This window comes from Dermochelys coriacea, chromosome 9 (genome assembly GCF_009764565.3).
Source record: "Dermochelys coriacea isolate rDerCor1 chromosome 9, rDerCor1.pri.v4, whole genome shotgun sequence".
Taxonomy (NCBI): domain Eukaryota; kingdom Metazoa; phylum Chordata; order Testudines; family Dermochelyidae; genus Dermochelys; species Dermochelys coriacea.
This window is the reverse complement of record NC_050076.1, coordinates 105,084,427-105,108,620: the sequence shown is the minus strand read 5'-3', so window position 1 is coordinate 105,108,620 and position 24,194 is coordinate 105,084,427. Positions and strand designations below refer to the sequence as shown.

Here is a 24,194-nt window from a genome sequence, read left to right as displayed (position 1 = left end):
CATGCAGACAAATGAGAAAGGATGAAAAAATTTAAAAGATTAAATGGGGAAGACCCTACTAGACGATATCTTGGGACATACAACACAAAACATGCCTTGAGTACTCCCCATGATTAACACTCCTCCCTTATTTGTCTCTAGTTGAGGATGGGATGAATCTCCATGTGGAGTCTTTCACTGCTACTTCATAAATGGCAAGATGAGCTACTACTGGGGTATAAGAGACACCTCCTGCTCCAAAAGGTGATACACCAAGAACTGCCAGGAAAGAGAAAGTGACCTCAAACCTTCCACATAACCATGTGCTTTACCTTCCTTAGGTTACCCAGGGAGCCTCTATTAGCTGTATTTAAAACTTTCAGCATGCTATTTATGTTCTCTTACCTCAAATTTGTCAGGGTTATGCATTCCTGGGATTGACTGCATTAGGTGGGAGGTTGGATGATTTCCAAAATCAGAGCTCACGTAGCCAACACGAAGCCGGCCTTCACTGGCCTTCAAGTCCTTTGGATGCTCATATGGTGGCTTGTGAAGGACATTGATCTGGCAATCAAATTCACAAGATTTTTTTGAGACATGATAAACTTTAAACAAAATCTGAAGCAGCAAGAGCATAGATAGTAAATAGGATAGACTTTCAGAATTACAGAGTTTTATTATTTTCCCCATGGTTAAGTTTCTATGCTACTGCATTGATGACGGTTCTGTGCATCACCCAATAATGTTTGAAAACCACATCTGACCAGTTCCCAGATTTCAGGTAGAGGGTTGCACTTTTGTTGCTCACACAGGCAAGCTGTGCGTTATCCAAATTTGAGTCCAAATAGAGGCCTGACTGAGTGTAAAGCTTGGTCTATACATCCTTTAGTTAAAGGAAAAAGCCATGTATCAAAATTTGATCAAAAGATTAGTGTACTAAGGGAGCAATAGGGTCAGTCACTAAAGTGCTGCATGCAGGCTGATAAATATTGAGTACACTGAACTGGCAACACGATTAGGCAATGGAGGAGAGAGCAGATGATGTCAGTCTAAGCAAAAAGCTGAGTTCATTGGTTCTAAAAAGAGTCCCACCCTATGGGTCCACGGTCAGGGTGGAGATGAGGCAGGATCAGATATTGAGGGAACAACACAGGATTCTAAAGAGACAAGGCGGGTGAGGCAATATCTTTCACTGGACCAACTTCTGTTGGAGAGAGAGAAAAGCTCTCCTGGGACTGACACGCTACAACACTACTGCGCACACAGAAGAACTCTGTCAGATTTGGGGCAGGAGAGAGGAATTGTCAAAGTAAGAGATTTTGGCGGTCATTGTTACTGATGGCTGTTAAATCTGACTGACCTCTTCCCAATACCAGAGAATACCAAACTGCACAAAACCAGGAAGTGAAGAGACCTATCCATCTCAACAAGGTGGTAAATCTGAAGCCTGAGAACGACTATTTTAAAACAGGCATTACATACCTGAATATAATTGACCAATGCACAAACTGTTTCTCCTCAAGTACATGGAAAAGTCTTCAAAGTTCCTACCTTATCCAAACAGAGATTTCCATGTCTCTCAGCGATAGCCTTCCTAAAGCTGTGAGAAAGGGGGTACAGCATGCTGTGATGAGGGTGGACAGAAGGCAATCTATTCTTCTCCAGCTGATCAGCTACAATGCTGACCAGCTTTTTCATTCTTTCATCATAATCCGTCCAGTCACAGACAATCTAAAAGGAGAAAAAAGAACCAGGGGTCACCCAATGAAATTAATAGGTAGAAGGTTTAAAACAAACAAAAGGAAGTACTTCACACAATGCAGTCAACTTGAGGAACTTGTTGCCAGGGTATGCTGTAAAAGCAAAACTACAATGGGTTCAAAAAAGAATTAAATTCATGGAAAAGAGTTCCATCAATGGCTATTAGCCAAGATGGTGAGGGATGCAATCGCATGGCTCTGGATGTCCCTAAGTCTCTGACTGCCAGATGCTGGAACTGGATGATAGGGGATGGATCACGTGATAATTGCCCTGTACGGTTCATTCCTTCTGAAGCATCTGGCACTGGCCACTGCCAGAAGCCAGGATACTGGGCTAGATGGATCACTGGTCTGACCCAGCATGGCCATTCTTATGAAAAATTAAATGGTAGGTTAGAATACTTTAAACAACTGTACTTGACCCAGGTCAGAGCTTTGAGAAGTTCTATTTACATGGGACTGTGATTAACATTTCTTCCATTCTAGGAGACAAAAAGGTACTTGAAAAGTATTTTAATAACCATTACAGCTCACTTGTATTTCAAATCACCTATGACCCAAGCACTGTTCTGTAAGAGAAAATGGCTCCATAGTCAAATTAGAAAATAAGACTAAGACTTATTTCTGCTCCTTTTAAAATATATACACTGGATCCTTAATATGTAATTAGTCCTGGATATTTACATTAGAATAATCTCCAAAAGAATTACAGTCAGATCCCTCTCTCCTCACCTGCAAGCAGTGGGCTAAGTTGCAATAAGCATCTGGGAAATCAGGTTTCAGTTTCAGAGCAGTGCGATAAGAAGCAATGGCTTCTGGTATGTTCCCTGAATCCTGCAAAAGCAGAGACTAAATCAGCAAGCAAAAGCAGATTCAGGAATGAGTTTGCCAAATGCATCACCGTGTTATTAAAAAAAATAAAGCCATGAACATGGCTGTACCTTGTGAATAGAGGCCAGGTTACTGTGGGCATCAGCAAAAGCAGGGTTTATCTGGATGGCACGGGTATAACATTGTAAAGCTCCCTGAACATCCTGCATCTCCTTTAAAGTATTCCCCATATTTGAATAAGCATCTGCAAACGTGGGGCTGATTCTAAAATTAAAAAACATACCATTAATTAGCCACAGTACAAGTTGTCTGTCCTCTAAGAATGCCCATCCAGACTGCTATTCGATTAGTGGTTTGCATAACAGTTATAAGCCATTTCCTAAATGACTGTAGAATTCCTGTCACCAGTCTGAGAATTTTAGAAAGCAAAATTCTTACCTAATAGCCTCTTTGTAATGCATCAGAGCCTCCTGCAGCTTTCCTTGCTGCTGCAGAACACTTGCTAAATTTGAATGGGCAGCAGCAAACTCTGGGAACACCTATAGGAAACAAAGGAGAGTTAGTCTGCCCCACAGATCTTCCAAGGACATCACATTGCAAAACAATTAGAAGTGGGTTTTTGCTTATGCCCAAATAAATCTGTTAGTTTTTAAGGTGCCACTAGACTCCTCGTTGTTTTTGTGGATACAGACTAACATGGCTACCCCTCTGATAGTTGTCCGTTGTTATTCTCCTTGGCAAAAAATCAATCAAATCTTAAATAGAAGTACCACCTCCTCTATCTACTACTTTATCGAGTACAATCCACCCCCATACGTTTCCATATCCTACTCTCCTCCTTATATCAAAATGTACCTCAAGAGCTTTTCTGTATAGGCGAACAGCCTCCTCAATGTTTCCCTGTTCTCGCTTGATGTTTGCCAGGTTATTAAGTGAGTCTGCATGTGTGGGGCACAGACGAAGAGCTGTATTGTAACATTCTTCTGCTTCAGCAACCTTAGAAACAAATGGAATTGTGTTCAAGCAGTACTTAAACTAAACAAGGAAATTGCTGTTTGACATATTTCTGTAACACTGCTTAATGAGAAGGTCACCACTACAATATGTTACTCCTGGGGGGATTCTTTGGGACTGCATGCCCACAGACACGCCCCCCCCCCCATACCTGTGCTTCCCTGCAGAAAACGAGCACGGGTGCAATTTTGGGAGGGGGGAAGGGGGTTTGCCCCCACAGAGGTGAGGCCTGGGGGGCACACAGGGTTATGTGCCACTGCCCACCCACCCCCATTTCTGCAAGTGCAGAGCTGTCCAACTAAAGGAGGCTGCATCTTGGCTCCAATGACTCTGCAGCTGAATGCCGCCTCTTGGGTCCTAGTGCCAGTTGTGCTCCCCTTCTGTGTGTGGGGATCCTTCCAGTTTTCAGTGCAAACATGAGTGCCAGTGGTGGAGCGAAGGGGGGCCATGAGAAGAGGTAGGAGAGAAGGAAAGGGGGGGTGGGGAGAAGAAAAGGGGATAGGGGAATTGCAGGGAGAAGCCAGAGACCAGCATGCAGCATCCTCTCAGCAGCAGCTGGCGCTCCCCCATTAAGGAGGCCCATCAATCGTACACCTGGACCCCTCAGACAAGTCCCGTCCCCCCCAGACACCTACCCCACTGAGCCCCAACCAGCTGCACCTGGACCTCCCTACTAACCTCCACACACTCAGACCCCTCCGCCAAGCCCCCTCCCCCCCGCAAGCCCCAACCACCTTCACCAGGATTCCCTGCAGTCCCACTGCCCCTGCACCCAGAACTCCGCAATGAGCTCGTGCTTCCAGATCTCCCACTGAGCCACCCGCACCCAGATTGCCCCACAGTAAGCACCTCCACACTTTGATCCTGCCCACCCACACCAAGTGCACCTGGCACAGATGGGCAGGACCCTGTGGTGTTTCTTGGGCAGGCCCAACTCTTGCACTGTGTCAGGGTTGGGTGCAGCCTCACTGCTGAGTTCCTATCCTGAGGGAGGTGGGACCTTCAGGGTGATCTCCCACCTCAAAGCAGCCAGTGGCCTGTGCTCCCAACTGCCATGCTGGAGCCACATTTATTTATTGACAAAAAATTTGCAGAATTTTAAAATACTGTGTGCTTAATTTTTTGGTGCAAAATTCCTTCAGGAATAAATATGTCTACCTTTATAAGCTTTGAGGTGGAAAATTTTTGCTCTTATTATTTCTCCTACAAGTTGACAAGCAAATCAAACACTAAAGGCAACATCCCACCTTAAAGTTCATTATCATTCAAGGCATTGAAATAAGTATCAGCGGAACCTCTTAAATATAGCAGACTGCAAGAAAACAGAAACGCTCCTTACACTGCCTTTCTCCTTTAAAGCATTGGCCAGATTACAATAGGCATCAGGGAAGTGCGGCTGTAGCTCAATAGCACGTCTGTAGGTGTCTATTGCCAGATCTATCAGTCCTTGCTCATAATACACACAGGCCAGGTTGCCATGCACAACTGCATGATTAGGACTCAGACTCAAGGCTCGTAAGTAGGCTGCTACAGCTCTGTAATGAGAGATGTGTGGTTAGTGCTTACATGGCCTATGTAAGATGACAGCAGAGTTATTTTTACATTTAACGATCATAAAGGTAACCTACATAGACGAGAAAATAGGGTTTGTGCCTTTTGCTGCTTTGAGGTCAAGGCATGAAAAGTCTTGTCTACCCTGTAAGAATAAGGGCAACTGGAGAAAAAAAAAAGGATTATGACATTACAGAAACTAAAAGTGAAACCCATCTGAGGAGACAAGTGATTTATTCAGACCATTTAAAAAGCTTTGCTTGCTTTTTTGTGACATCTATTTAATTAACAGACTTGGGAGAATGACACTCTACTCCCATCAGTTAAGAGCCACGAGAGCTTTTAATCCACATTGCAGTCATCAACAAATTCACGCACATCTCCACCCCCAACAAAAAGGACTTGAAATCCCTAACATTTCTGAGGTAGACACACACAAAAACCAAACTCCCCTCACATCTCCTTTGTGTATCAAATTAAAAAAGGTTCAATTCTTCCTTCCCTACCTTCGCAAGTCATCTTTAAAGGAAAAAAATGTAACTTTAAATATCTATCCTTGCAACAAAGCCTGTTGCCAAGTCTGTCCACATATCTATTCAGGGGATACCATCATAGGGCCTAATCACATCAGCCACACTATCAGAGGCTCGTTCACCTGCGCATCTACCAATGTGATATATGCCATCTGTGCCAGCAATGCCCCCTGCCATGTACATTGGCCAAACTGGACAGTCTCTATGTAAAAGAATAAATCAGACGTCAAGAATTATAACATTCAAAAACCAGTTGGAGAACACTTCAATCTCTCTGGTCACTCTATTACAGACCTAAGAGTGGCTATCCTTCAACAAAAAAGCTTCAAAAACAGACTCCAACGAGAGACTGCTGAATTGGAATTAATTTGCAAACTGGATACAATTAACTTAGGCTTGAATAGAGACTGGGAATGGATGAGTCATTACACAAAGTAAAACTATTTCCCCATGGTATTTCTCCCCCCATCCCACCCCCCACTGTTCCTCTGATATTCTTGTTAACTGCTGGAATTAGCCTACCTTGCTTGTCACCATGAAAGGTTTTCCCCTTTTCCCCCCACTGCTGCTGGTGATGGCTTATCTTAAGTGATCACTCTCCTTACAGTGTGTATGATAAACCCATTGTTTCATGTTCTCTGTGTGTGTATATAAATCTCTCCACTGTTTTTTCCACCAAATGCATCCGATGAAGTGAGCTGTAGCTCACGAAAGCTTACGCTCTAATAAATTTGTTAGTCTCTAAGGTGCCACAAGTACTCCTTTTCTTTTTGCGAATACAGACTAACACGGCTGCTACTCTGAAATCTTTAAATATGTATCTACTATATTAAGAAAAATCAGTTGTGAATGTAAGGATCTCTAAAAGAAAGTAATACATACAGAGATGTTTAATTCATGAAAATAAGATTTCTGTGGCCAACTAAGTATCAACTCTACAGAGCTAGTGTGAAAAGAAAGGAACAAGGTGTTTAATGGACAAACTAAGTAGCTTCTAGAAGTGGTCTAAGATGCTGCCCTTCTACACTAGGAATGCCTTCCCAGGCCACTATCCTTCTTGTCCAAATCCCTCCTCAAGTCCCCTTTGTCCATGAAACCAAGAAGAATGTCATTTATATTGAAGATCCACACGTTGATTATTTTTCCATAATGCTCTTGCCGTAAATAACCTTGTATTCTTCTGGTTCTCATCCCTGTTTCTTCTCATATACCCAGCCCCTACTGTTTTGTTACCTTCCCTTTTGTTAAATAGGTCAAGTTAAAATTAGACTATCTTTTTCAGGACAGAGACCTTGTGATTAGTCTACAGTGTGCAGCTTTTAGCATATTATATTTTTTGCCTTAACAGGCACCCTGATCCAAGAGCATCTTTTCTTTTGCACACCAGTCCTCCTAAGGGGCATGTTTTACTTTTGCAACAATGCTACCTCAGCAGGTTTTTGAGATAATGTACCCAAGCTCAGGCTCTCTCATAGCCAACTTTACAGTCTGTTTCCAATAGAGTCCCTTTGCATTATTTGCTTTATCTTACATTTATCTACACTGTACGTGAATAATCCCCCCGTAGGATGAAATAAAGTGTTCTTTTTGCTTGTGATGACTTTTACTTTAGCAGCTATGCGGAACAGGAGATCTTGCTTTAAAAATGCTATTCTGACCTTTACAGCAAATTTATTTTGTCAAAATATATCAATTTAACACAACAAAGTGTTAAATTATGGCAAAGCATTCCATCTTATTATTGTAGCTCATCTTTCCATTATTCTGCCTCCTCATCCCCAACCCATGTGTCATTCCTTGCTCTGTTATGTCTAATTTAGATTGTAAACAAGCATTAAGAATCTACCTTTTTTATTTGTCTGAAGATCATGCACCTGTGCCTCTATACAAATAAAAATCTCATGTAGCTAAGAATCTTGATTCCTAGAAAATACATTAATTTAATAATGCATTTACACAGTGGAACTGATCACCAAAAGGTAATCAACAAATCAGATATCTTTCTAAGAAACATGTTCTAGTTTAACCACATATTATGGACCTTCATACAGGAATTTGGGTCAAATTCTAGGATCTGCACTGTGCAGGTGGCCAGAATAGAACATAATGTGCCTTTCAGGCCATCTATGAAATTCAAAAGCTGCAAGTCAGTCAATAGAAATTATAACCCTATTTATGAATTCAGACACAGTATGGTACATAGCACTAACACACCACAACCTGGCTCTTTTCCCAGGAAAAAATTACGGATTAAAAATTTTAGATTTATGGGTTCAGATTAACGATTGCACAAAACTAAAATGAGATTTTAGGCAGGTCAATGAAGATATCCATGCAATGTGTTGCAGCAGCCACAAATACTGCAATACATATGCCAGAGAATATAAAAAAATAGGTAAAAGATTCTCAGTTGAATTTAGTGCTCCATTTTAGTTGTCCTACCTCAGAAGTGGAAGTGTGTGTAGAGAAGAGCAGTAGCAAGTAGGATTTGAAGGTCTGGAATTAAGTTGATATAAAAAGCATATCAAATAAAATGGTGGATTATTTATCCTTTTCCATAAATCAGAAACAAAAACAAACAAACAAGGCATTCAAAATGAAGAAGGCTGAAAACTGAAAAAGAAAAAGCTAATAGCTATACAGGATTAAGGAACTCCCTTCCTCCTAAATCCAAAGAGATCTGAAAGTGGAAATACTTTATAAGTGGCTGGCCAACCACCAGGTACAGGCATTGTTGAACTAGACGGTTCAACTTTTTTTGACATGGCAATCATACATAACAAAGCTACCATTCTATGTGCTCTTCCCTGATCTTACAGCTCACAAATTTCAACCTGCGTAGTTAGAACTGGAAGACTGAGCAATCCTAAAGGCACCACCATAATCCAGGAGCCACCTTCCCAATAATAGTCAACTTGCAAAATCCTAGTTCAGCCTTTCAGAAAGAAACATCTCTGGTTACAAGTGAACAAATAACTATCTATGGTACTTATGGCCCCCTCACCACACTAGTATGAGAGCATCACAATCTTTAATGTATTTATCCTCACAACACCCTCTGAGAAGTAGGGCAATGCTATTTTCCCCCTTTTACAAACAGGAAACTGAGGCACAGTGTTTTTTTCCCCAAGGTCACACAGGGAGTGTCTGAGTGGAGGAGAGAACTGAACCCAAGTCTCTCAAGTCCTAGGCATAGAAAGGGCAAATTCAAGGAAGACCAAAAATTTTATGCATAAAGCATCAACTCACATCTGTGTTATCATGCTGAAATTAAAACAAATGCGGACTAGCAGTCTGTCTTGTCCAGTATTCTGAGACAGAGGTCTGTACTGGATTCAGCAGTTATGGAATAAACAGTACTCACAGAAAGTTTCTTCCTAGCCCCCACTATAGGCTTCCTTATGCCTTGAAACACAAGGGTTTTTTAAAAACCACCAAGAGTTTTAAGTCCTAACTTTTGTAACTCTGGATGGTCTCATTATCCATATCAATTCTGAAACTATTTAAAATTCTACACTCTTGTTTTCAACAGTATCCTGTGGCAGTGAAATAACTGTGAATTGTACATAACAGGATTTCCTTTTATCAGTTTTAAGTCTGCTGGCGAGGTTTTACTGAATTCACATCTCCTCTCATAATTACGCAGTCCCAATCTTTTAAGTCTTCACTTAGAAATTTCTCTAAGCCTTTTAATCACTTATCACCAGCTTCTGACCCCCCGCCCCTAATTTTTATTATACCATTTTGAAATAGGGTATCCAGAACAGAACACAGTATTCCAGAGGCAAGAATACATTTGAACTCTACAACATATCTTCATAATTATCCTAACACCATTTTCTTTTTTGATAACCATTGCATATTGAGTGTCCAAAGATCGCCAAGTTATTTTTTCAAGTTTTTACAATTTAAAGCCCAATATAATGAATAGATCAAATTATCCCTCCTAAATAGCACTGAAATTCACTGACAGTGAATTTAATTTGCCATCATCTTGCCCATTCATTAAGCTACATTAGATTGCTTGGCCTTCTCTGGTCTTGATTAACCTAATAATTTGTGTCCTCAAAGATTATTTACCATTTTAACTCTGATTCTTCAAGATGACCATGTCTATGGATCCATACTGTAGGAAAAATGTTTATCCTCAGCAACTGAACTTGGAAGTTTCCAGAAAGCATTTGTACCCTGATTACATGTTCATGTATCCAATCTGAGGATAAGGGGCAGAAACCACTCCCTCACCAGTCAGGTCTTTCAGTGTAATCACGAATTTACTGTAAGGAGGAGGGCAGAGAACAGATTCCTGAAGGCAACCTTGAAGAAACATATATTATGCTAATTAACTATTCTTTAAACATGGCAAACAGTTGCCATGGAGTCTGAGGATTTTTTAAACAGTGAGGAAAGTCTGCTGTCCCAAACTGAGAACTTCATCAAGGCTAAATCCAGAGTAATGTTGCATGAAATATGGATGTACTGCAGGCAGCAGACCTGAATATCTCCACAATGGTGACATTTCTGAAACATGATATGGCTGTGTTAGATACTGTGGAACATGGTCTAACTTGGTACTGAAACTCCCATGGGTCCACAGCAAGAGAGCATGTTGAGTAATTCACTGCAGCAGTGCCTGGATGAAATTGGATTAACTTCAGTGCTACAGACACTCTCAGGGTCTGCATGTCCAGTAAAAGGCCCAGCACAAGACTAAATTTGATGATTAGGGTTGTATGTTCTGACTGAGAAAGTGCTCATTTACCAAACATGGTGCCACCACACACAGACCAAGACAATGGACTTTGCCTCAGCCATTAAGACTTGCTTCTGATGAACAGGGAGGAACTGGGAGTGAATCTGAAGGTAGAAAGCAATTTGGGTAAAGTGATCATGAAATGACAATTTCACAATTCTAAGGAAAGGAAGGAGAGAACAGCAGAATAAGGTCAATGGACATCAGACAAACTCAGAATTGGTAGGAAGAAAAATCTAAGGGATAAAGGCATTCAGGAGAGCTGGCAGTTGCTCAAGGAGATAGTATTAAAAGCACAACTGCAAGCTATCCTGATGAAAAGGAAAGATAGTGTTGGGGACACTGGGCATGGCCACTAGGTAACTCAAGGGGATGGAAGACCACGAGTGTTGATGAAGCCCCCTTGCTCTAGGCCCAGATGGCCCCCCCCTTTCCCTTTTCTGCCTGGAGACACTCACAGCGGTCACGCTGAGAAGTTTGCAACAATGTATTGCAGGCACAGACTGGCTGGAGCAAGATTAGGTCAAGCGGGACAGGAATGTTAGATAGTGCTGAACAAACAACTCCATATATGGGGGAATAGATGATAAGAGGAAAAAGGGGAACTGGCTGATATACCGGATTGGCTATATGGCTAAGGGCAGCTTGCTATTGGATAAGTATGCTAAAGAATGAATGTATAAAATGCGTAACTGCTTGCACTGGTGTGTAGGATATGAGATTGTTGTCTCCCTGTATCGCCTGAAGCTTCAAATAAACTTTTCTACTTCTCCACCCCGTTGTGATTATTGGGCAACGCACACCGGGCAACGAATCCAGCTGTTGCCTGCCTCGGGCATTTTGTGCCAGCAACAATAGGAAGAATAGGGTGTTTTTCCACCAAATGCATTCGATGAAGTGAGCTGTAGCTCACGAAAGCTTATGCTCTAATAAATTTGTTAGTCTCTAAGGTGCCACAAGTACTCCTTTTCTTTTTGCGAATAAAGACTAACACGGCTGCTACTCTGAAATAGGAAGAATAGTAAGAGGAGAATATGGCTCCATCAGGAGCTCTTGAATTACCCCCAAATCAAAAAAGAATCCTACAAAAACTGGAAACATGGACAAACTGTTAAGGCATACAAAAGAATAGCACAAGCATGAAAAACAAAACCAGAAAGGCTAAGGCACAAAATGAGTTACACCTAACAAGGGGCAAAGGTAATAAAAAGAGGCACTTTAAATATATTCAGAGCAAGAGAGACAAAGGGAAACTGTAGATCCTCTACTTAGCAGGAAAGGAGAGCTAATAACGGATGATATCAAGACGGCAGAGGTATTTAATGCCTCTTTTGCTTCAGTCTTCACTAAAAAGTGAAATGGTGACCAGATACTCAACACTATATTAACAAGGGGGAAGGAATGCAAGCCAAAATAGGGAAAGAACAGCTTAAAGAATATTTAGATAAGTTAAATACAAGTCAGCAGGGCCTGAGGAAATTCATCCTAGAGTACTTAAGGAGCTACTGAAGCAGTCTCAGAACTAACACCAATTATCTTTGAGAACTCATGGAGGACACATGATGTCCCAGAGGTCTGGAAATGGGCAAAACAGTACGTATCTTTAAAAAGGCACACAAAGAGGACCTGGGGAATTATAGATCAGTTAGGCTAACTTCGATACCCAGTAAGGTACTGGAACCAGTTATTAAACAATTTGTAAACATCTAGAGGATAATAGGGTTACAAGGAATCGACAGCATGGGTTTATCAAGAATGCATCATGCCAAACCAACTGAATTTCCTTCTTTGACAGGGTTACTGGCCTAGAAGATAGAAAAAATGGAGTAGATGTGATATACCTTGATTTCCATAAGGCTTTTGACACAGTCCCATTTGACATTCTCATAAGCAAACTAGGGAAGTATGGTCTAGATCAGTGTTGGGCAAACTACGGCCCGTGGGAGCATCCTGCCCGGCCCTTGAGGTCCTGGCTGGGGAGGCTAGCTCCTGGCCCCTCCCCTGATGTTTCCTCTCCCCTGCAGACACCTGGGCAGCACAGCTTGCACCCGCGCAGCTCCCAGGCTTTCCAATAAGCCAGTCCTGCTGCTCTGAGCGGAATGGTAAGGGGGTGGTGAGGGTTGGTTCCGGGGAGCAATCAAGGGGCAGAGTGGTTGGATGGGGCGGAACTTCAGGGGCAGTCAGGGGATGGGGAGCAGGGGGGTAGTTTAATAGGCATGGGAGTCCTGGGGTGGGAGAGGGGGGCCTGTCAGGGGATGATTGGATGGGGCGGAGGTTCGGGGGGGTGGCAGTCAGGGGAGGGGGGGTTGGGTAGGCATGGGAGTCCTGGGAGGGGGGCAGTAGTCAGGGAGCGGGAGGGGGGTGGAGGCTAGGCTGTTCAGGGAGGCACAGCCTTCCCTACCTGGCCCTCGGGCCAAAAGAAGTTTGCCCACCCCTGGTCTAGATGAAGTTACTATAAGGTGGGTTCACAACTGGTTGAAAAAGAGTAATCATCAGTGGCTTGCTGTCAAACTGGGAGGGTGTATATAGTGGGGTTCTATAGGGGTCAGTCCTGTCTTATGCAATATTTTTCATTAAATTACTTGGTTAACGAGTGGAGAGTATGCTTATAAAATATGCAGATGACACCAAGCCTGAAGGGGTTGTAAGCACTTTGGAGGGCAGGATTAGATTCAAACCAACTGACAAATTAGAGAACTGGTCTGAAATTAACAAGGGGAAATTCAGCAAGGTGCAAAGGACTATACTTAGCAAAGAAAACATCAAATGCACAACTACAAAGTGAAGAATAACTGGCTAGGTGGCAGTATCACTGAAAAGAATCTGGGGGTTATATAGTGCACTAGAAGTTGAATGAGTCTACCATGTGATGCAGTTACGAAAAAGGCTAATATTCAGGGGCATATTAACATGAGTATTGTATATAAGACACAGGAACAGGTTTCGGAGTAGCAGCCATGTTAGTCTGTATTCGCAAAAAGAAAAGGAGTACTTGTGGCACCTTAGAGACTAACAAATTTATTTGAGCATAAGCTTTCGTGAGCTACAGCTCACTTCATCGAATGCATCCGATGAAGTTAGCTGTAGCTCACGAAAGCTTATGCTCAAATAAATTTGTTAGTCTCTAAGGTGCCACAAGTACTCCTTTTCTTTTTGCGAAGACACAGGAAGTAACTCTCCCACCCTATTTGGCACTGGTGAGGCCTCAGCTGGAATAGTGTGCCATTCTGGGCACCACACTTTAGGAACGATGTGGACAAAATGGAGAGAGTTCATAAGAGAGCAACAGGAAATGATAAAAGTTTAGAAAACATGACCTATGACCATGAGGAAAGGTTGAAGTAAAATCTGGGCGTGTTTAGTTTTGAGAAAAGGAGACTGAGTGGGGACCTGATATTGTTAAGCACTGTTAGAAAGAGGACAATGGTTGTCCTCCATATCTACTGAAGGCCGGACAAATAGTAATGGGCATAATTTTCAGCAAGGGAGATTTAGGTTAGATATTAGGAAAAGGTTTAACTATCTGGGTAGTTAAGTTCTTGAACAGGCTTCCAAGGGAGGTTGTGGAATACCCATCACTGAATATTGGACAAACACCTGTCAGGGATGGTCTAGACCAGGGGTCTCAAAGTCCCAGCCCACGGGCCATTTGCGGCCCAAGAACCTCCCCAACATGGCCTGTGGGGCTCCAGCAATTTTGGGGCCGGGTCTCTCTCTTGGCCCTGCTTGCCGCCCTAATGCATTCCCACCCTGCCTGTCACCCGGGCGATTTAAAGTGGCCTGGGGCCCTGCTCACCACTGGCAGTGCAGCGGAGCAGAGCAGCTTCCTGCGCGCATGCTCCACTTGGCTGCCAGCCTCTCCCTGTGGCGGGGCTGTGCCTCCTCACGCTGCCCCTGCCCCGAGCGCCCCTGCAGCCAATGGGAAACTACAGGCATGGTGCCTGGGGACAGCAGCACACAGAAGCCCCCCAGCCTGCCCTGCCTTGGAGCCCCAGGTAAGCGCCACACCCAAACCCCCTCCCAGAGCCTGCACCTGAACCCCCACCCCATCCCCACATAATCCCTCCTGCCCCCAAACTCCCTCCCAGAGCCTGCAACCCCACCCCCTCCTCCTGCACCCAGCACCCAAACCCCATCCCACAACCTGCACCTCAGACCCCCTCCCCCGCACCCCTTCCCAGAGCCCAACCTCTCACCCCTTCTGCACCCCAATTCCCTACCCTAGAGCTCCCTCACTCAAACTCCCTCTCAAAGCCTTAGGCAGGTGTGGGGTGGAGTTTTGGGGAGTGGGTTCTGGGCATCATGAGTGACATTATTGCCCCACTGGGAGGATTTGAGGACTGGCACTAAGGTAAATTGAGTTTGAGACCCCTGGTCTAGACTCTAGATTTATTTGGTTCTGCCTCAGCACAGGGGCCTGGACTTTATGACCTCTTGAGGGCCCTTCCAGCCCTACACTTCTATGAACACAAGTCATCTAGAATGGAGCAGGAAAGTCTCAATGGGGGGGGGAGGGGAGGCACAGCAGAACTAAAGTTTTGGCAAATAGCCTAAATACACTTTATTAATAAAAATGAGGTGAAAGCTTTAGATCTCACAAGAAGGATACCAACAGGAATAGTGACAGAGAAGGCTAAATTTCTGCTCTCCAGGAAGCTCAAAGCTTGCACATAAAGAGCCATATGTTTCTCCTTGAATTGTAGTCTTTACAGGCAATGCTTGAAGTAAGAAAAGCTTTCTAAATTAGAAGTCCTAATAAATGTTTGGTTAAGCATCTGATTGGCTGCTGAAGGGATGTTATATGCTTACCTGTCAAATATCCTTGCCTCCTTCAGAACATTCCCCAAATTGATGTAAGCATCCAAGAAGTTTGGGTCAAGTGTCACAGCCTGAAGATATTAAAAAAGGTAACTTACAAGCTTTGAACATTACCACATACAGTACACTAAGAAACCCAAAGTTAATAGTTTTTTAATGTATATAACCCAATCTGTAAGCAGTTATTTAAAGGATTCTATAAAACTAATGAGTAAGGAAGATTAAGGGTAAGCATAAAATACTAATATACACACATATTTCTGCATGCTTTCTGGAGTGAATTTAGCACTTGTGAAAGATGCTGGATTGACAACAGTGAGGACTGAAGTCCTATTTTTATCCACAGAACACACAACAGTACAAGCTCCCCTAAACTGGCCTACTAATATATCAACCCTGACCTAGTTGTCTCCATGTTCATGCAATCCCTCGCTTGTCAAAATGGATTCCAACAGATGCCAATTGTGGTTGTTTTATGTTATAAAATAAAAAACTAACATCTTTCATCATGTAGTATTCTTGATATTTGCAAGATCATATGGGGTCACTTCATCACACAGTGATGCTGAAGCACAGCTATTCTGCATGAGGGAGCAACAGACAACAGTGTTTATGGCTTTACAGCTAGTAAGACTTAATGGAAATCCTAGAAAAGCGTTTGGGTGAATCCCTCATGCACATTTTGGTGTGAATCCCTTTTTATAAGGGACTACTTTCCTCAACCCCACAGTTGTGCCCCAAAGATTTGTTTGAAATTGGGTTTACTCTACTTTACCCCCACCAAAGCAATGCTATGATTTCTCTATCTATTTTAGGAAACAATCCTCCTGTACTTACACAGTTAAGAAATGCAATCCATATCCCTCACCTGTGGCAAAATACTAAGCCAACTACACTTTTTTTTTAGATGCTATAGAGAAAGAGTTGGTATAAGAATAAAAGAGAGCAAATATTGTATTGGTCTTTAGAAGGCTATTTTAGCAAGTTTATATCTGGTACATTATTTTACTAGGAACTGAAAGTATGCTAATAAGCTAAAGATACAGAATGCAAATGTAACATTAGATTTTAGATAAGCATTTGATAGACTAAACTTAAATGTCACTCATATGAAAACTACCACATGTACTAAAAATGGCTGAATGATCATAATTGCTGTTTGTGATCCTGGTTTATGTCACGGAGGCCAAGAAAAAATTGTTGTGTAGGATATATTAGGACTGGATTTAGACCATTAAGGAATCTGAAGAGAAACAGCACATCATCAGATTACACTAACTGGGAGGTGTTGCACACTAGCAAGAGCAGGAATTATACATAAGGATCTAGAGGTAGAAACACGGGCAGGAAACAATATTTAACATCCTGGGAAAATGCAATTAGTACATCGGTTTGAAGTAGCTTTCCTAAGCTGTTCAGTGGAAATACTTGGAAACAGCAAACTGAAGAAAACTACTTTAACAGGAAATTGTACTAGCCAACTTTATTTAAGAGTGCTCAGATACTACCAGGATGACATTTTAGAAATGCCTGTAATAAAGCAGTTCTCACAGGAGTTAGAGATGGAAAAAGGCTATTAAAGTCACTTGCCCCATGCTCTGTCAGAGCAGAATTTTTCCACTTTTGATAATTCCTTATTACAGCAATTCTAAAACATCACTCCAGTGTCAACTTGGCAGCGTTACACGTGAATAAGTATTTCATGAATTAAGTTATACCAATAATTATTAATATACTACATTGGGTAGTAGTATATGCAGACCTGAATACTTCTACCAGCTAGAAAAATACTTATGCCTATGTACACAATTCTTCGCTCACTAGAATTAACTAAAGAACATGACAGGCGTAAACAGTTACCTTTTCAAAGTGATGAATGGCAAGCCAAATTTCTCCTTGAGCATTGAAAACACACCCAAGATTACTCCATGCTACTGCAAAGTTTGGCTGAGTCTCAATTGCTTTCAAGTAACAGGCCTTGAAACAGTTAAGAAGAAAGACAGAGAGGAAGGGGAATATTTGTAAAAAGAAAAGTGAGAAAAAAAACAAAACAATCGTCAGTATTCCTTCTCTAACCAGCCAAAAGTGATCCTGCAGTATAGGCTAGCTTGCGTCAAAACTAATGCACTGTAAACAGCTGGCTGATCCTGCGCCAGCGCAAACCAAAACCTAAGTGCAAGCCCACCATTTTTCAGTTATGCTGATCTTTAGGTAATATGCCTTCAGAAACCAATTCACCTGTTAGTACAGAACTGAGGATTTTGCTTCCAAATCATTTCTAGTTCTGACTTGTCTGTCACATCTAGGAGTCAAGAATTTACTCCATAAAGCAACTGGTTTCCATTGGATACAAAGGTCTTAAAATCAGGAAAAATGTATATGACTTTAAAAGTACTCTGAAGATATGGATATAAAATGTTTAAAAAAAAAATCTAGAAGAAAACTACTGAAAGTGGCATTAACATTTTTGAAGGCTTACCTGTTTTCCCCCGAGTCAGAAGTTACATGCAAGTTGTATTTTATTCTGATATTTCTACTCACAACTCCTCCCTCTTGAATATATTTTCACTGAATCATCGCAGCTTCAAAACCTCAAATAACAGAATTGCATGAAGGTTGAGGTCCCTGTAATGCAAGCGCAAGAAGTCGCTGGCGCATCCTAACAGCACGCCGCCACGCTATCGCTGCAAATTGCTGTGCTACGTAGAATGCCCCAAGATAGAGTGAACGGCCAACCAGAATCATTAATCTACCAGACAGGCCCATGTAGAAACTTCCATGTTAAATTTGACGTCTGGACTAAATGAACGGTGACCCGATTTTATCTAAAAGAGTATGGCATGGAGCTCAGACAGCCGCCCAATCAGAGATTAATCATCTAGTCAACCGTTCACAAGGGCTTACTCGCACGCAATGCGCGTTACCGCTGCGCAGCCTTTGCGCTACTGCAGGATCACAGCGCATCATCAGAAGAGCAGAACGCTGCAATCCAAACAAAGAAGAAAAAAAGGAAAAAATGAACAACCAGAAGAGTTAGAAGCTTTTACTATAAACTATTTCCAATTATTATTTCTTTTTTTTTTAAATATCTTAATTTACTTTTACTTTATTTCTTTGAAAGAATTGTGGCTAGTAGTATAAAACATTCTCTTACATTACTTGCTTGTAAATAAAATATTTTAAGCTGTTTCTGAAGCCACAAGACAGAAGATTCAGGCATGGAGGCAAATGGTTTTGCTGTGGCAGTTACAAACCCGTTACCATATTTCTCATCATGTGACTTTTCGGTGCGTTCCTTGCTGGAAGAGGAGGAGGAGGTGTGTGTCTGCCCTAGATCCAGGCCTCGAGCTCCCTTCAGCGAGGCACCTTACGCATGGAATAGGAGGTTTCACCCACCTGAAACCTTCTAAATACAATATCAGTGGTGAAAAACCAAAAACAAGAGAGAAATAAAACAAGATCATTAGTAAAAGTTCAACAAAGCAATTGAAATTCTCTGGATATGTCTAACATAGGAATGAGAACAATCTGTAACATAGGAGTCATGCAGAAGGGAGAGGGTTAATCAGGGCTATTGCATACAGCAGGGATTTTTTTTTTTTTTTTTTGGGAAGAAAGGCTCTGAAATGTCTACCAAGAAATTAAGTTTTGGTTCAAACTGTAAGGAATTTGCTGGCTTGATCTTTCAAATGCACTGATAATCAAAGAAATACATTGCAATTTACTCAAGATATTTTTCTTGCTCAATGAGTTCTCAGAAAAAACAGAACAACTTTCAGACTAGGTGTCTCCAGAGCTCTGAAACAAAGAGGTCAGCAACCTAAGGCAGGCGCAGTGTCTTGGCCTATACCAGTCACACTAAAGCTGCAGTGAAGTGCAATGCATGTTAGCTGTCCGCTTGGTGGGCTGAGAACCAAGTGTCTCAAAGACATTTATAATTGGTGAACTACTATTTCAGAATCTGTTCAGCTCAGATCTGACCAACTATGAATTATGCTGGTCTAGACAAGTATACATCCAAGTTGTCAGAGAAAAAAATATGAACGATGCACTTTAAAGTGGCACTCCCCCTACCCCATAATAGATGGTGCTAAAAGCAATACCCCTCCCCAGATGGTGCTGCAGCCAAACAGACAGCTACACTGTTCATACACTCCACTTGTTAGCATGCGCGTGGGGCTTGGAGTGACAGACATGGAGTCCAAAGTCACTCTGGTTTCTCCACACTCCTCACCCCTGCAGCGCAGACGCGTAAGGTGGCTTGTAACAAGACCATTTTGTTTTGCAATCAAAGTTTTAAATATGTCAAGAGCTTTAAAACCCATCTTGGTATTCAAATTCTCAGTTTGGGAAACACAGACTGCTAGAAGCCACCTTTCCACTTTAGCAAGTTTTCTTTCAATCAGTTCATTTCCCAAACAAACCAGCTTTGTCCTTCTGATACTTTATTTTGGGGGAAGACATGGAAGCACAAGTTTAGGGGATGATGTACTGCATCTATGATAGTTTATTAGCCTTTCTTCCACTATAAAGGTGAGGGGAAAGGTTAAAGAATAAAAATCTTTAAAAGCCAATATTACAGAGTAACATTTGGATAAGGTTCTTCTCCACTTACAAGCTGCAAAGGACTTTAGAAGAGCAGCATTTTCAATAGCACCTGCATTGTACAGGAATCTCGAGCTAAATCACAGGCTCCCTGCTTGGCACCAGCAGGCAAGCCTCAGATTTGAAGGAATGTTATTTATTTCCAGATAAGATCATGGTGAAGGCCCTGCCCAAGACTTCAGAATGATATCAGATAGTCTAGTTCAGCAGAAAGACTCAGTAATGTTCCGTTTCTTGTTTTAAACCAACATTTAACATATACGTGCCACGTCTTGCCCTGCAACTACGCTGGGGCAATTCAGTGCCTTCAGTTTTCAGCAGTTTCTCAGATTGTTTGCAGATCAACGCAGATTTGAAGACTTGGTGAAAAGTTCAAGTTTTCAAAACATTGATGTTTAAATGTATTCTACTGAACACCTACCTTGGCTTCTTCCAAGCGACCCAGGGCTTTGAGCAGGTTCCCCAGGTCACTACGAACACAGTACAAGTCCTGAAAATCAAAGTCATGTTGTCAGCAGCTGCACTTGGGAGTGAAGAGACCTCAAAGCTCTTCAGAGAGATCTTATGAAAGTGCTTAGACTTCTCTAATCCCCTAGTGCTCATTGTTTTCTATTGTACCGTTCAAGACCCTTCGTAACCAACTAGATGAAGCCTAATGACTTTGCTAGACCTAAAATCTTTGATGTAGTGCATAATCAAACTGCTAAACAGTAATATGGCGATTCCTATAAAGAGGAGCACCCAATTAATCCAATTCACAATAATGGAAAAACACCAACAGCAAACAAAGAAAATAAGTTTTTAGGTCTCATTTTTGTATGAGGGTTACAATTTATTTTGAGCAGTAGTGAAAATAATTTTGGGAGAAACTGTATCATAAAAATCTACCTTAGTTCTCAAGCCTATCACCTTAATCGTACCTTCATAATTATCTGCGCTTTGTTCAGATTCTGTTGTGATGGGACCTTAAGTACCTAGACAGAAAGTAACCCTGCCTCCAAGGCAGCGTTTCTTTTCCACTTTTGTTTATTTGGTAGTTTGTCCCATTTCACCTGCTTCGCTGACCCTATTTTATCATTTTCTTACTTTCACTGTAACCAGAGCCAGGACTCAGAACTAAAGTATAAAATTGGCAGCAAATGGGAGGACCAGGAGAGGAAGGCACCTCCAGTGTCCACTACTTTCCCCCCCGCCCCCCGCTGCTGGTGATGGCTTATCTTAAGTGATCACTCTACTTACAGTGTGTATGATAAACCCATTGTTTCATGTTCTCTGTGTGTGTATATCAATCTCCCCTCTGTTTTTTTCCACCAAATGCATCCGATGAAGTGAGCTGTAGCTCACAAAAGCTTATGCTCAAATAAATTTGTTAGTCTCTAAGGTGCCACAAGTACTCCTTTACATTTTAAACTTGTTTTACATTGAGAAGAACACATTTGTATAAGAAAACAATAGTACAGTATTCCTGAACAGCGCACAAGCTGACTGTGTTCTGCAATGAGGAAAGCTAAACCTAACTGAATTTGTTTTACCAGAGGTTATCTTTATCAAATAAAATAATGGTTTTTAACCACCCCAGGAAAAAGCCAGTTAGAAAATGCCTTACACTTGGACTATTTTAAAAACAATTTCATTAATGCACACAACATTACACTTAGTTTTAGTTACATATTCAAATTGTGGTTACACAAGACAGTATATGTGGATTAATTTACGGATGTACAAATAAAGTAAAACTGAGAGGGTATAATACTAATATATGTATTTATAATACTGATCAGAATATCTGCATACATTTTGCTTCAGTACTTTCTCAGGGAATTTATACATGTCATGACTCATTTCAGTTTTCATTATTATATAAACAAAAGTCAAAAACATTTGATTATATGAAAACAAAAATGCAGAGTTGTGGGCCTGAAGCACTAAGCAATCAGAAGCATGTACAGTTGCAGACTACCAGTCCACGTCCTATTGACCATGCAGCATAATACAGCAGAAGACTAACTCTGAACCTACTCCTCAGTTCTGAAGGGATGTATCTAAAGTTTGAAATTATTTGTTCTACGCTTGCTGAAATTCTGGATACTAACAATTATTTTTCGCAGATTGCTGGTTTAAACCAGTATTTACCAGCGCCCTGTCCTAAACTAGTTTTTCCCCAGGGAAACTGACAACCCTGATCCAGTAACCAAATTGTCCCCCTGCAGTCAGCAGGGATGTGTGAAGTATTTGGAGAGCACAATGCAGACCAGAGGTCAGCTCAGGCCTAATTCTAAACCCTGAAACGAACCTGAAGCAAGCACAACCCAATGCAAATCCCATTCGAGTGTGTTGAGGCATTTATAGAACAGACCCAAACATGACACTTTCCCCCAAACTCCTGTCAGCATGGCCTCCTCGTCCTTGGGGTTTGGCCTGGTAGGGGTTTCCTGCTCCCCTTGCCCACGGAGTTGACATGACAGCTGCTGCATGCCCTGCTCCTGCTGGCTACCATGGCCTCACTGTACTGTGCATGATGTGGCGTGAGAAGTGCTACAGTATTACTCCACAGAGAGATTGTAGTGGCCAGCAAGAGAGGGGTCTGCAGCCACTGCCACACTGACTGCAAGGGTAGATGGTGACAGAGCCAACAGGTGACAGACCTGACCCGAACCCCACAACTGCATTCTGATTCTGTCAGGTTCAGGTCAGGTTGCAAGGCTTTAGTGAAGACTAAAAAGATACTGAACAGTCTAACATCTTGGCATTAGGTATATGACAAAGTCACTAAAGCAGATGATCCCATCCAAGGGAAACACTGAAATATTAATCTTTTTTACTTCTTGTTAATCCATAGTATGGATTTATTAGTATTTAACAACTTTCAGGTTTATATTTTGCCATATGATTTAAAAACTTCAAAAGAAGTTAGTGACAGTACAGCATTCCCTAATTCTCAATCCAGAGATCAATTTTTCCCTACTTTCTTCCTTCTCACAGAATTTCTCATGTAAGTCAAAGGCATCAATAGCAAAACACCTATTAGAAAAATCTAAAAACATTCATAGATTCCAAAGCCACAAGGGACCACTGTGATCTAGTCTGACCTACTGTTTAACACAGGCCACAGAATTTCCCCAAATTAGCATATCTTTTAGAACATCAATCTTGATTTAAAGATTGCTAGCAATGGGGAATCTACCATAACCCTTGGTAAACTGTTTCAATGGTTAATTACCTTCACTATTAAAAATGTATGCCTTATTCCCCGTCTGAATTTCTTCAGCTTCCAGCCACCGGATCATATTATACCTTTTTCTGCTAGACTGAATAACCTATTATCAAGTATCAGCTCCCCATGTAGGTACTTATATACCAAGCCTTAGTCTATACTACCAACTTATGTCAGTATAACTACATCCCTCAGGCGTGTGGAAAAAATCATACCCCAAGCAATGTAGTTATACTGACCTACCCACCAGAGTAGACAGTGCTATGTTGGCAGGACAGCATCTCCCATTGACATAGCTACTACCACTTGGGGAGGTGGATTAACTACACGGATGGGAGAATTCTCTTCCTTCGGAGTAGAGCATCTTCATTAAAGCACTACAGCTGCACCAATGCAGTGTTTTAAGTATACACAAACCCTAATCAAGCTGCCCCTTAATCTTCTTTTTTAAGCTAAACAGGTTGAGTTCCCTGAGTCTACCACTATAAGGCATGTTTTCTAATCCTTTATTCACTCTCCTGGCTCTTCTCTGAACCCTCTTCAATTTATCAACATCCCTGAATTTTGGACACAGGAATCAGGTATTCTGGCAGTGGTCTCACTAGTGTCAATTACAGAAGTAAAATAACCTTTCTACTCCTACTAGAGATTCTCCTGTTTATGCAGCTAAGAACTGAACTATCCCTTGTGGCAACAGCATTGCCCTGGGAGCTCACATTCAGCTGATTATTCACCACGACTACCAAGTCTTTTTCAGAGTCACTGCTTGGGAAATTTCCTTTATTAACTCAATTATAGAGATAAGTATATAAGAAGCAGTCATAGAACATTCCCAGAAAAACTTTTTTTTTTTTTTTTTTTGCGCAGACAAGCAAAGAATGGCATGCCTTTTAAAACCGGTAAAAAAAAAATGTTAATTGTAAAAAATCTGATACTAGAAACTTGGTCAGCAGTCCTCAAACTGTGGGTCGGGACCCCAAAGTGTGTCACGACCCCATTTTAATGGGTCACCAGGTTGGCGTTAGACCTGCAAGAGCCCAGGATCGAAGCCGAAGCCAAAGCCCAACCCCCGCTGCCCAGGGCTGAAGCCCAAGGGCGTTGGACCGGGACGGCAGGGTCTGGGCTTCGGCCCCCCC

General features: G+C 41.9%; 1 protein-coding gene across 5 annotated transcripts in view; it reads right to left on the bottom strand.

The window, feature by feature from the left end:
- Nucleotides 1-24,194, bottom strand: part of OGT (O-linked N-acetylglucosamine (GlcNAc) transferase) — a 76,427-nt gene that overhangs the window by 41,023 nt on the left and 11,210 nt on the right. For 2 of the 5 annotated variants that reach the window (XM_038415170.2, XM_038415171.2), the window contains exons 4-13: nt 20,266-20,334; nt 17,100-17,216; nt 15,231-15,310; nt 4,924-5,119; nt 3,426-3,566; nt 3,009-3,109; nt 2,681-2,834; nt 2,472-2,573; nt 1,531-1,710; nt 385-543 (exon numbers count right to left, since the gene is read on the bottom strand). In XM_038415170.2, coding sequence (XP_038271098.1) covers nt 385-543; nt 1,531-1,710; nt 2,472-2,573; nt 2,681-2,834; nt 3,009-3,109; nt 3,426-3,566; nt 4,924-5,119; nt 15,231-15,310; nt 17,100-17,216; nt 20,266-20,334 — 1,299 coding nt within the window. The other 3 variants (XM_043492754.1, XM_038415172.2, XM_038415173.2) reach the window with 2 other exon arrangements.